At 40.5% G+C, this 14,002-nt stretch overlaps 1 protein-coding gene across 8 annotated transcripts in view; it reads left to right on the forward strand.

Moving 5' to 3' along the window:
• The window catches only part of srfb (serum response factor b), a 31,113-nt gene that overhangs the window by 9,419 nt on the left and 7,692 nt on the right, over window positions 1-14,002 (forward strand). For all 8 annotated transcript variants that reach the window (XM_044136819.1, XM_044136815.1, XM_044136817.1 and 5 more), the window contains exon 3: window positions 10,445-10,685. In XM_044136819.1, coding sequence (XP_043992754.1) covers window positions 10,445-10,685 — 241 coding nt within the window. The remainder of the gene's footprint in view (window positions 1-10,444; window positions 10,686-14,002) is intronic.

The following is a 14,002-nucleotide window of genomic DNA, read 5'->3' on the forward strand; positions in this document are numbered from 1 at the left end:
TCTCCTCACCCAGAAAAAACACTCCTAAAGATAAATCCTAGCAGGTCTGGGCTGTGTTAGGATAAGAAACAACTACCCCGCTCTACAGTCTGTGGAAAGATCTGTGTTTCTTCTTTTCATAAGATTTTAATCCTTTAAACTCAACCTGAACATATCATTATATTATAACTTCACTCCGTCTTGCTTGCTTATTTATTGTGTTTTACATTTTAGTCAAGTCAAAGCAGAAAATTCAACATATTTTATGTGGATTTGAGAATGATTGGATTATATTTGGTGAATAAAGATGCATGAAAACAGACTTTCACATTTTCAATGTGATGCTATTTTCTGTTGCAACAAAACCCATTAACTTTAATACCTTTACATAATACATATGAACAAGTTTACCATTTCAGTGTACATAAAAATTGATCTTCAAAAGTCTTGATCAGCAGTAATAAATTCATCCGCCACTTCCTTTTTTTCTTTCCTTATTGCACCTTTTGTGCAATCGGGTTCTGGAAGTACATATTCCCTTCACTGTTTGCACAGCTTAAGTGTGCACCTTTTTGAAGTCAGACGCATGCAGGCCCCCTTTGCCCACTCGCTGTTTTCACAGGGCACCAGCTAATGCGTACCAGACTCCCGTCAGGGATGGGAGCTCAACCTTTGCATGTTAATCCACTCTCATGCCCGCTCTGCTCATTGATAAAAATTAGATTCTGCCTTTGTTGCCATATATGGTATGGTTTCCCTGCCTGCACTCTTGGCTGAGGCCCCTCGCATTCCTTATAAGCTGCAGCTGTCTTTGGAGTCCTGTGATTTCGACCCTCCGCTGCACTCCTCCCTCTCCACCCCCACCCTTAAACCCCCCTCACGTTTGGCGATATGGTAGGGAGCTTGGGATGCAGATAGGAGCAAGTGGGCTAAAGGCGCCTCACCAGTGCGGCCACCCATTTAGGCGGCTGGCAGGGGATGCTGCCACTGGTGGCCCATCTCGCCTCGGCACTCATGCCTGCGGGAGAGCATTATGACTCCTGTGAAACATCACACAGGGGATTTATGTGTGATTTGGGGCTGTTATGGCTGAGACCGGGCAGGTGGACACCATTTTTTGAGGGATGGTTTCAGTGCAGTGGGTCCGCCGTATGGTTGCTGCCGTGTGAGCGTCTGGACTCTGTCCATCATGAGAGCGGCGTGTCATGCATACAGACTAAGCTAGTCTAAACAGTTCAGTTTGCAGAGGGGGAAGTGGAGAATCTTTGGAAGGGAGATAAGAAAAAAAAAGCAGGTTTATGAGATAATTGGACATGATTTAGTGTTGGGATGACGAAAACGATGTTGTTTGTGGTGTTTCTTGTTAGAAGTTTAGGAAGGTTTTTAAGAAGAAAACCAGCTGTAAGGCAGCAGACATCCATCCCCCAACTGCCAGTCAGCTGTCTGAAAATAAGTGCCCATCAGTTTTCTTTCTAGAGAACAAATTAGGGCTGCAAGTTAAAATTATTTATGGATTAATGTATTAATAATTCTGATGATTAATCTCAAAGGAAACTGGCACATGTTTGTAGATTTTCCATTTTCGAAATACATTATGTTGCAAATTAATGTACTTTTTTATATAAGAAAATAAAAATAAAAAATTGCCCAAAATGCATTTCTTTAGTTGATGCTTGATGATTTAGAGCAAAGAATATTTCTAACAATCCAGGAACTGCATATACTTTTCTTGGTGCTGCTTGGCCACTATATCAATTAGTCTTATACCAGCCCAATACTAGTGTAGAAAACCAACAGAGCATCACCTATCACTTATCATCTTGCCTTGTCTTAAAGTTTTACTTGGAAAGCTACTCACAGTGGCTGACTCCTAGAGCAGATAGCTTGACTAATAAACCAGTTTACACAAATTTCTTACAGTTCTTACTCCATAAAAAGCTGAATTTCAAGAATGGCAAATATTCTGCACATTAAGTACCTGAACTTAATGTACAGGTACAAAAAATTATTTTTATACACAAATGGCTTGTGTATAAAAATAACTTTGTTTTCTGTTTAAAACAATAAAACAAACAAATTGGATCATGGTATACATTTTTGTTTTATCTTCTGCCTAATCTGAGCCTAAGCAGAGACTTGGACCAAGATTTCCCTCTTTCCAGCCACTTGGGCCAACATCTCTGGGGGAATACTAAGGCGTTCCCAGGAACATAGTTTTATTTTTACTGTTACATTTTTGTGCAAATGCTATTTCTACTTAAGGTTATGCTACAGTGAAGTCCTCATTCTGGCCCATGGTTACAGGAGAATATGTTAACACATCTTTATCTGTTCAGTGTCTGGTTCTCAAGAAGTTTGTATTTCAGAATGGAAGGAAAAGTAAACCAGCTCTTCCAACCAGATGCTTATTACATTTGTACCGATTCTAGTAGGTGATTTTATCTTTATAGAAAACAGAATTGGACATTTCCCTCTTGTTTTCCTGAACAATAAAAAACAAAAAGGTATATTTCCCAGCTGTTCTCTTTTAATACTGACTGGTACAGCAGTGTTGTTGGTTATTAGTTTTCAGTTTATTTTGTGTCAACTTACAGAAGTATGATGTTAGTAGTCATAGTAGTCATGATGGAAGTTGCTCTGGGAGAAAAAAGACAAGTTTCAAGTTGATCTTCTTTGTCTACATCGATACTGCTAACTGATCAGTTTTCCTTTTAATTGGATCTGACCATTGTTTTGGGGTTGAAGACGGTGAGAAATGAGTCTCCCTTTGTTCATAAAATGTGCAAAAACTGAAAACAACTTCCACTTTCTTAAGATTGCTGAACAATCGTAATAGTAAATTGACTTTTATGAAAAATGACAGACTATATCTCCTAAGCATTTCAGAATAACTGAGTAAATATTACTTATAGAAGCCATACAAGACACTTAATTCTTTTAGGTTAAAGAAAATGTAATTAAAGTGAGTAAGAAATATCTCCAAGGTTGCCACGATTTAATACGGTTTTAGTAAAAAAAAAAAAAAAAAGACATCCATGGAAAACGGTCCAAAAGTCATATGGTTCACCGGATGTAATGGACCGTAGCCCTTCCAGAAAGTTACACATTTATCTCATGAGTCCAAACTATATTTTCCTAAGTCTTCAGGAATCTTTTTTATTGGTTATTCTGAGACAGAGTCCCAAAGCCTTGGACATGACTTCATAACCCTTTCCAGATTAATGGCTCTTTTTAGCCTATTTCATGTTGTCAGACTAGTCCCATTTAATTAACTTCTTAATTCTATAAGTGCTGGAGTAATTTGGCAAGGCTTCACATTTTATTATGTGAAGCTATTTTTTTATCTGATACTAAAATTTGTATATTTGATCACAGTTCTCACTGATTTCCTGGATTTTTCTGTTGCCATTTTTTCATGTGATACAATGTATATCTTGTGAGGTTGATTAATGTTCACCATCCCAGAGGTTCATACCTGTTGTGAATTTGTAATGGCCAAGGTCACGAGTAATTGAAAAGAAACAATAGAGATTAGTTTCAATATCCTACAGTAATATCACACATTTTCTTCTGCTTTATCCGGGTCGGGTTGTGGGGGTAGCAACTTAAGAAGGGAGGCCCAGACTTCCCTATCCCCAGCCACTTGTTCCAGCTCTTCCGGGGGAATCCCAAGGCATTCCTAGGCCAGCCGAGAAACATTGTCCCTTTAGCATGTCCTGGGTCTATCCCACTGGAAAAGAGCCCTACTTACTGCCGGCAATGCGGACCAGACTCTGACACCAGTCGTACAGGGACCTGACAGCCCGTATCAAAGAGCCCGGTACCCCATACTCCCGGAGAACCCCCCACAGGCCTCCTGAGGGACACGGTCGAATGCCATCTCCATGTCCACAAAACACATGTGGACCGGTTAGGCGAACTCCCATGCACCCTCCAGGACCCTGCTGAGGGTGTAGAGCTGGTCCAGTGTTCCACGGCCAGAACAAAAACCACACTGCTCTGCCTGAATCTAAGGTTTGACCATCCGACGGACCCTCCTCTCCAGGACCTCCTAATAGACCTTGCCAGGGAGGCTTAAGAGTGTGACCCCCCTATAATTGGAGCACACCCTCCCGTCCCCCTTTTTGAACAGGGAGACCACCACCCCAGTCTGCCAATCCAGGGGAACTGCCCCCGATGTCCATGCAATATTGAAGAGTTGCATCAGCCAACAAAACCCTACAACATCCAGAGCTTTAAGGAACTACGGGTGAATCTCATCCACCCCCAGGGCCCTGCCACCGAGAAGCTTTTTAACCACCTCGATGAACTCGTCCCCAAAGATTGAAGAGCCCAACCCAGAGTCCCCAAGGCTCAGTTTCCTCAACGGAAGGCATGTTGGTGGGATTGAGGAGGTCTTCAAAGTATTCTGCCCTCTCAAAGTATTGAAAGTACTTTGCCACAGCTCCGATAAGCCACCTCAACAAATTAACATGCGGATCACTAAGTCCAAAGTTTTTGTCCATCATAAGGGATCTTCGGGCTGCACTTTGTCTGGTCCCTCACCTAGGACCTGTCTGCCTTTGGTGACCCTACCAGGGGCATAAAGTCCCAGGCAGCATAGCTCCTAGGATCATTGGGGCCCTCAAACCCCTCCACCGCGATAAGGTGGCAGCCCAAGGAGAGTGCATATTTTTCTAATATTGTAAATATTGTTTGGTCAGTATGTCCTGTCCACTAAAAACCCAGTATGTTAAAGATAACACTGTTAATGCCTCCCTGCGTTCTTCCAGATTTTTCAGTTTTGTTTATGTTAGGATATGGCTTGAATGCTGAATCTTTAAAACCTTTTTTGCCCTTTAGGTTAGTCATGGACATAAATAACAAGTCTCATAACTTATACATGCTGGAAAGCAGTGGATTCTCAGTATGCACTGGTTTTTCCCTTTTTCTCCTCTTCTCCCATGCTTCCCTACTCCTTGGCCTGTCAGTGTCATTGCTGTTAAAATCCTCCATGAGTTCAGTTGTAATGCTCATTAGTGCAGCCTGAATAGCCAAACCAACCAGGAAATGTCCTGAGTAGACCACTGCCATTCTGTGTGCAGCTTGGTTTTAAAGAGCCTCTGTAAATCACTTGACAAGTCCACTATTCAGTATATTGTACACTTATGCATATGCGGTGTGTTGCATGTGTTAGTAGGGGAGGAAAGCAACATGATGTCACCAGCCCCCAGGCCCCCACTTCCATCCCCTTATTTTACTGCAAGCAACTGGACAGGTCAGCCACCATTGGCTGCACCTCCTCCACTTGGGCTGCCTTGCCTTTTTTAGCAGTCCCAAATGGAGCTCCAAATTCCATGTTGCTGGCAGAGTGACAAACTGGGAGATGGGAGCCAGCAAATGGGAGATTAGAAGAGGGCCAGTCACCAGTAAACTGCACAATGGCCTCTCACACTGACACTGGACCAGCCTGCCAGTTGTCACCTTCAGTATGGAGTAAATAAAATCTCTTGTGAAAAGGGAATTATTTGTCCTTCTTACTCTAATTGCTCAAATTTATTCTCCTTTTGGAACATGTTTTATCTGGTAGGCCAGAGATTATTTTCTTCTTCTTCTTCTTCTTCTTTTTTTTTTTTTTTACATAGGTTTAATAAAACAAAACAAAACAAAAACTGTGACCTGAAAGAAGTCATCCAGAGTGCTTTAACAAGATCGCTGGTTTGTTTAAAGAACCCGTCTCAACTCATTGTTTTCAAAGTTCATCTTTGTCTCTGTAGTTAAATCCCAATGTTGTAAAATGGATTAGATAACCAGGTAAGGAGGCAGGTCTTATTTCAGATGACTCGGTACTCTACTTGCTCAACTATAAAACTTTGACATTATTTGCTCTTGTAACATCTAGTTAATCAAGCACAGATTGGTGCTGGCTTTTTTTTTTTTATTTAAATGCAGCAAAACTTACAACTCCAACTTTTGGTCTCTAAAAAGATCAACCAACAGCAAGTATAGTGCACTTCTTTTTGATTCTATTTAAAATCAGTGAAATTGCAAGAATTAATGCTTTTGATTAGATAAATAAATGGGAACAACTTTTAAATTTCTTAATTCCTGTTGAATTCAACACGCTATCAAACAAAACTATTGCAATTTTTTTTTCTTGTATTCATAGTTCATTTGAACCTGTAGAAGTCTGAATCACTGGATCAGATTAGATAACAAATTTTGTTAATTTATATAACGCCAATTAAAAAACATAATCTCGCCTTACTTCAGTTAAATCATACCAAACCATTCTGTGTTATCAAACAAGGCAGTCAAGTTCAGTTCAGTATTTAAATTGATTAAAAAACAAGAAAATTGCATCCCCTCATTGATTTCCATCATTCACTCCTCCTGTCGTTGACTTTACAGCAATCCCTCAGACTGCGCACACATGTAGTGACAGTGGAGAGGAAAAACTGCCCCTTAACAAGAAGAAACCTCCAGTAGGATCAGAGCCTGGCTCAGTGTAAACTACCATGACCGATCGGGCATTTGAGAAGACACAGCGAAATGCACAAAATAATACAGACGAACTGAACAGTAGTACCGTCTATGTTAAAGAAAAATGAAGTTGGCATGTGAGAGGGAGAATGTTAAGTTGTTGGGAGCATTATCTTAGCTGTTAGCCCAGAGTTCACTGTGCATTCACACCTTCTCAAATAAACTGGACTTTCTGGACAAACAAACTAGAGTCCGATTTAAGCGGACTAAACAGGGTTGGTGTGAACGCACCCTATGAAGCTGACCAGCTTCATGGTCAGCTATTCAGCTCTAACAAAGCAGTAGGTCAGTGGAAGGTCTCTATGTAGGTCACACAGATAGTGACAAGCTGGTTGGAGGTAGGAGTGCTCTGTGTGTCACACCTTCTGAAGCTAACCTCCCAGCTACTGATTGGCCCTCAGTGACGATACGTCTGCAGAGCAGGAGCAGATGTTCCTCTCTCCCCCGAGTGGTGTAAAATGGAAAACTGGAACATGATGACCTTGTCTGTCAGTGAGCCATTTTCTTAACTAACTGTAAGATTGGGCATCTGGGTTGGTTGTAGATGTTAGGGGGCTTAATGAGTGGACCCATGCTGCCTCATCTGGCCTAGAGGGGGGCTATTTGCCCTTCGTAGGTGCTCAGGTTTCTCTCCAGCTGTCTGTGCCCTCAGCTGTTTCTACTCTGTCCCCTGTGATGTATCCCACTCAGATCTTCCCCCGCCTACAAAATATTATATTGTAGCTTCTCCTCTCTGACTTTGCTGCTATCTTAATTCAAATACTCTTGTCTATCTTATTAGTTTTACTGAGTATTAGCTAGGGAGTCTGGAGAAAGCGTGAAGACGTGATTACAGCTGCGTTGTGCTCCGTTGTATGAATGCATTTGGTTTTCCTGTTGAGCTCAAATTGTCCCTCCCCTCTCTCCACCCTCCTGACGCTTGAGCTGCTGTTTAACTAAACCAGAGAGGGACCTTGGACTAGTCCGGATCTGAAGTGCAGACCTTTTAAACAGATCATAGTTGTGCATTTTTTGTCATTTATACTTTATTAAAGGACCTGTCCATCCCCAGCTTATACAAACCAGAAAACTGAAAGTGTTTGAAGTTAAAATGCTGTCTTTACATCATATTATGAGCAATATGACATATAGCTGCTCAGAGAGCCTGTACAGTAGCTCCATTTACATGTTTGCATGGTTGAAAGGTCTTATCAGACAAGTCCATGCTGGAGCAGCCACCTCTCACCCACGTAATCAGTCACATATAAAAACCAATAGTAGTTTGCCAGGATGAGCTAGCTGCGCAGTCCTGTTTCAGCATTAGATATTGTATGTTACAAACTGATAATCTTGGATTTTCTCTTCTTTCTATCTCATATACTACTGTGGAGAAATTTGTATTTTTGATTACTTTCTTAGTCTAGAAAAATTGAAAAGACACTAAATGTGAGCCAAATGTTGGTCCAATATCAGGTGGGATTTTATTAATTAGGTATCTGAAAGGTTATCATCTGGATGTTGCCCTCAAACTGCTGACGGATCGTAAATGACACTGGGAAACTGGGGCAAATTCCATGCTTCATTTTCAGTCCAAGTACAACACAGATGATAAACAAAAAGTTGTGAAACCAAAATATCAGTCAATTTCTTTTCACCTTGCAATCCTTTGGTTGGGCAGTTGTAGCTGTAGCTACTATTGTAGTTACCATAGATTTATAGACATCAAGGATGTCTATAAATTTTCATGTATTGACATGACAGGTTGGTGTAAGAGAACCCAGACGACTGGCTAGTTGCTCTTCAGCTTCCTAAGTTTAAAACCTCTCCAATTACTTCCCAGAGTATGACTTAATAATTCATTTTTAGTTGTGATGCCATGTTGGCCCAAAATAGAGAAAGGAAACACACTATACCAATTGTTTGCAACAATTTGTTCACTCCTTAATTTCTGTCTGTTTATCCATTCGTCCATCCAGTTTTCTGACATAACTTGAAGCTTTTCTCCCTCAGTAACAACATCCACACAGAAGGTGGTTGTTGTTAGTTTGTTGGCTTTTGGTTTTTTGTCCATGAAGTGTCTATTTTGGTGCAGCTTGTCAGTTCGTCCATCCTGTTCATTTTCCTTTCTTGTTTCCTTCCTTTGTTCTGGCCTCTGATTTTCCCAGGTTTCATAAAAGGCCTGAATACTGCAAATATCTCTGCCAAAACCTCATCATGAACTTTTTCTATTAATGGCTTTAAAAGTTGGGAAATTTGGAGAATGGAGTATTCTACAAATCCACATAATTAAAGGATTATGTTGTAATACCTCTGTAAATAGGTGCTTAAATTGAAAATGTTTCTTTATTTAAAGATTAAGCAAAAGGTTTCTCAAACGTTTTGGCTTCATTGTCACTCCATTTATTCCTCCCCACAGTAACAATCGTTATATTTAAGTTTAATCACCTGGAGTCAGACCCTGGGAGCAGTGAACCCACACAAAACTGAAACCTTCTGAATGCTTAATAATGTGCAGGCCTGTTCCCATCCTGCTATTAAACATCATTAGCATCATGTGCTAAGTGTTGGTGTGAGTGTGTACACTGTGGCACTGTGGGTTTAGTTGGGCTTTTTAGTCTCAGCCTGACGCCCACTCTGCTCTCATCATGGAGCCCACTCACAGACACATCCTGCTAGGTGGTTCAATGGAGCTGCACATTAGGGTACAGTTTGATGCTACATCTCTCTCCGTTTGATCATCTCATCTGCCTCATTTCTTTGCCTTTTACCATGGTCAGTCAGTTGTCATAGTAACCCTACCAAATGATAGTTCAAAAGTGGTGAGATGGAGATATATAGGCAGATGGAGATAAATAATGAAATAAATTCTAATTGCAAGATAAATGGATGAGATGTTCTGACATTTTTTAATTATTTCCAACCAGGACGGAGCTTCTCTCTTGCCTCAATTTGGTATTTAATCTATTTTAATAAGAACGCCCCATACTGCTCCTTGTTTGATAGCTTTGGTTTCTATCATCAGTCTATTGATCCCTGAAATACTGAAAGAATATAAAATGTTAAACAGTCTCTTAAGCATCTGTTTTGTCAATCCCTACCATCTTTTTGGGACCATACTGCGCTTTTATCTCACCATACATGGCATTTTCAGTTATTCTTCTAAAGCCTGTTTGGGCCAGTTGAATCTTGTGAAATACAAGATTATGACTCTTTAAAGGATAAGGTACTGTACACTTTATTGGATGCTGGTCATCATGATACGTTCCTAGTTTTGGCCTTTTTTAGGGCACGAAAAGAAACTGTCTCGAGACATTTCCTACCAACCATCAGTTTGTCCCTTCAACAATTTATTTCCTCCTATGTTTCATTTGGTGCCCTTTTAAAAAAAAAATAATAATAATAATAATAAAACAACCTTTGTGCATCACTTTATTCCTCTGGTTAATGATGTGTTTTGATAGATTATGATAAAAGCAGAGAAGATCCAACTAAAGATGGTCTTAGTTTGTGTATTCAGCGGTTTGTCGGATGATCCAGCCATCTTTGTAATGTTTCCTAATTTTGTGGACATTCAGTACTATAAACTATAGAGAAACATAATCTTAAAAGTTCAAATCCAGTTGGCTCAAATTTAATATGACAAATTGTGACCTTCAGCATACAATGGTCATATTGGTCAGTATATTTATTTTGCTAGTTATGCATTTTAATAAATAAGGAGATGAATGCCATAAAAATTCTCAAATCAGACATAATGGCCATTTTGTACTTTTATACAAATAGTTTCATATCCATGTACCCAACCATCAGGTTATTTGACTTTGTAGGCAATAAATGAACCGCAGAAGTTGGGTTTTCTTGGATTGTAGGAGGATCCTTTTCCCAATTATTTGAGACATAGCTAGACTTTCCATATCGGATGCCAGCCACAGTTTCTGTATTCAGTTTTTGGTTTCCTTTGCAGGACACACTGAAGCCAACATTCACTGTAGCCAATCTACCAGGCACAACGAGCAGCGCTCAGTCCACGGTACCCACCACCTCCACCACCATGCAGGTGAGCACTGGTGCATCGTTTCCCATCACCAACTACCTGGCGCCCGTCTCGACCAGCAGCAACATCAGCGCTAATGGAACCGTCCTCAAGACAGCTGGCGCCTCAACAGGAGTCATGCAGCTTCCCAGTGGCTTCACCTTCATGTCCGGTAAGTCCTCAGCAGTCTGTGCTCTGTTCAAATTCTCCTTTTTTCATTTTCTGTCTGTCTTACCTTCATCCTGTCCCTCCATTTTGCTAATGTCATTGTGCAGAGAAGCTTATTAGCTGATTAGAATCTGAACGGTGCCACAACGTGACCTCAGCCGTCATCTTCAGGTGGTCACGCCTACCTCTCTGAGCTGTTCACACCACGCTGCAGCTCTTCATAGCGAGTCACCAACACTCGGCGCCCTCGGGTTTCACAAAGCCCGCGGTATCCAAGGGAGACACGTCGTCTATTGGCGACGGGCCCTACCTTTGATAGTCAGATGGGGACACGGATAATTAAGTGAGAGGGACACAATAGACCTGGCAAAGAGGGCCGATGAGCAAGCCCCATAATTAGTTATGAATATTCAGTTAAGTGTCTCTGGTTTGTGGTGAAATTATAATTGAGGCATGCTGGAGTTTGATCCTTTGTGTCGGAGTGATGCTGAACTAGGAATGACCTTTTCATTAAGGGAGGACTCCATAGACAAACTCTGCACTTGATCAACTCTGTGAAGCAGCTTCTGGTTTGGAAGTCCCTAGAGGCTTCCTGAATGGTCTGTCCTTTGATTATTTATTTCTCTTCAGGAGGTTACAGATACTCCAGAGGTATAAATAAGAGAGGCACTGATTGTTTTTGCCTGTTGTATGTTTACTTCTTCTGCCAGCATATGAATAAGCAACTTAGGCTACATTCACACAGTAGTCAAATGTGATTCAAATCTACTTTTTTGTGCTGTTATGTTGCACTAAATCAGATGCGTCTTTAGTCTGAGCGGTCATGCTGCTTATTATCCAACTTTTACGTCTTTTGGTACGAGACGTATCATAATTTGGCATCAGGAGATTCAATATTCCATAAAGCGCAATCTCTGTTAGTTGTGCTTTTTTTTTTATTAGCTCCCTCCATCTTATGATACTGTGAATATACTGTCGGCTACTACTGCTGAATAAACTTTAAAATAGATTCATAGACACAAACACTGCACAGCTCTGTTATTTCAACATTCTTCTGTGCATTCAGGTTGCTTCCAGGTCGTAAACCGCTCACACAGAAGTCTGATTGCAGTCGCATTTAAAAACTAGCATGAATGGCCATGCAAAAAAAGAAAAAGCAAGCAAGCAAACAAACAAAAAAACAAAGATTTTTGGAAAAAAATCATAATTGAGCATCAAGACCAACTGGGTGAACGTAGCCGAATTCATGCTAGCAGTAGCTCCTCTTCAGTTGGGACGAAGGGATCTGTTTGCTGGTCAGTTTCATTACAGGGAGAGGTTTTCTGTCAAAGCACCAGCTGTCCCCTAATAGCCTGTTGAAGTCCAGGACTTATTGTGGGATCTTTAATTTGCAAATATAAATGCAATAGTTTAATCTTCTGCAGATGTGTTCAAAAATTGAAAACATATGGGAATAATTTGGTACGATAATTACTTTTTTCCAATGATGTAGATTTGTAGAAAATGAAACAAAGCTCTAACCCGGTGCCATTTTCAAGAAAAATTGTTTTTTATTGAAAATATTTTAGTTTTTTTTTTATTATAGTTGGTTGGAAAAAAAAAGTAGCTTTTTTGTGATTTCTTTTAGTTCTTATGAAGAAACTAGAATTTTTGTCAAGTATCTGTTACTTCACCTGTTCTGATTTTTGCAAACTGGTCTTTCTGCTGTCTGCGGATCTTTTCAGAAAATACAATTATTGTCTCGTGCTAAAGAGGTTTCCTGTTGCATTAAATGCTCATTTTCTCAGAATCAGCTGTGTTAATAAAGCAGTATTTGTGGACAGACACATGTTGCCCCTGTAGTGGATGATTCTAACTGACGGGGGGAACAAGCTACTGTCTCTGCTCAGATTTTTGTTTTTCTTTTTCTTTTGCTGGCTTTCTCTCCCTTTGCAACCTTGTCCCTGCACCCTGTGCTCTCTTGCTTTGCTGCCTGCTCCCTCTCTCCTCTTCACCACCTGTCTGGCACATGGCAGCAGCACCAGGTGGAACAACACACTCCACACACACGCACACATGCCCACCCCTCCACACACACACACTCAAAGCTCCACAGTTGACAGCTTGATAGGGCCTGCCCACCCTACTGCAGCAACTGCGTATGGAGCATAAAACCACTTCAGAATCCTGTTCAGAAAGGAAATCTGTTGCCTTCTACTTTCACAAATACATTCAAAATGAATTCTTTCATTCAGATTTATGGAAAAGCATGTGAATATGCTGTTCAAATCTTCATTAGAAGTTTGTCTTTTTACCCGGGTGTCTGCATTTTGGAGATTTTCTATTTTCTATTGCCAGAAACATTTTGAAGGCCATTAAAGAGGCAGGGAGCGGAGGGGGAGGACAGCTCTGTTGAAAATGACAACCCAAAAGGACAACAAGCCTGAGTCAGGCTGTTCTGCTCATCCACAGTTGGTGTGGCTGGTTGCTGTGTGCCAACAAAATGAACTTTTACAGCTCAGGATCTTTGGATGTTGAACAAATCTTTTTCGTTATTATTTCAAGGTTCTAAGGAGAACTCAGTGTGTTAGAAGAGAACGCCAGCAGTTCATCTTGTACTGTTATACAAATTGAAATGAATTAATTACTCTCATGTTCCCAAAAGAAAGATGTGACGTTTTTCATAAATGGAACAAACATGTTCCCATTATCCTACATTTAAATTTGAGACATTATGTTGAATTAACCACCTCTAGAATCAAATGAAAAAAATAAAAAAACAAACTGAATTACTACAGTCTGAAAGTCTGGATAAATATGAAGTTCAGTTGAAGTATTTTCTAGGTTTGAATAAGGGTGGAAAAAGTCAATGAAGTGTTCAAAAATGATCTTATTTCCCATCCCTAAGATTTCCTGTCCATCGTGTCTCTTCCTTCTCCAGTCTACCTGATCATCAGTTTTTCTTACCATCTGTTGGTCCCTCCAACCAACAATCCCTCAGTTTGTTCATACATAACTCCATCCATTTGCCATTCAGTTTCTCTGTCCATCGATCAGTTTCACCATCTTTCCATTTATTCAACAGTCCCATACATTTTTTTTCAACCATTCATCCATCCATCCATTTGTCCGTCTATTCAGCTATCCGTCTTCCGGCACAGAAGACGGAACCTGCAAAAATCTGTGGTTTTTGCGGGTTTCACATTTCAGCTTTAAGGTCAAACATTAATGAACCGGATTAATTAATGTCTGAAGCAGACAGAAAACAATGATGGCCCCTTTGCCTGCAGCCCTTTAAGGAATCTTCTTGGTGTTGTGGGTTGGTTGCCACCAAAAATAAAT

Source organism: Gambusia affinis, linkage group LG13, assembly GCF_019740435.1.
Source record: "Gambusia affinis linkage group LG13, SWU_Gaff_1.0, whole genome shotgun sequence".
Taxonomy (NCBI): domain Eukaryota; kingdom Metazoa; phylum Chordata; class Actinopteri; order Cyprinodontiformes; family Poeciliidae; genus Gambusia; species Gambusia affinis.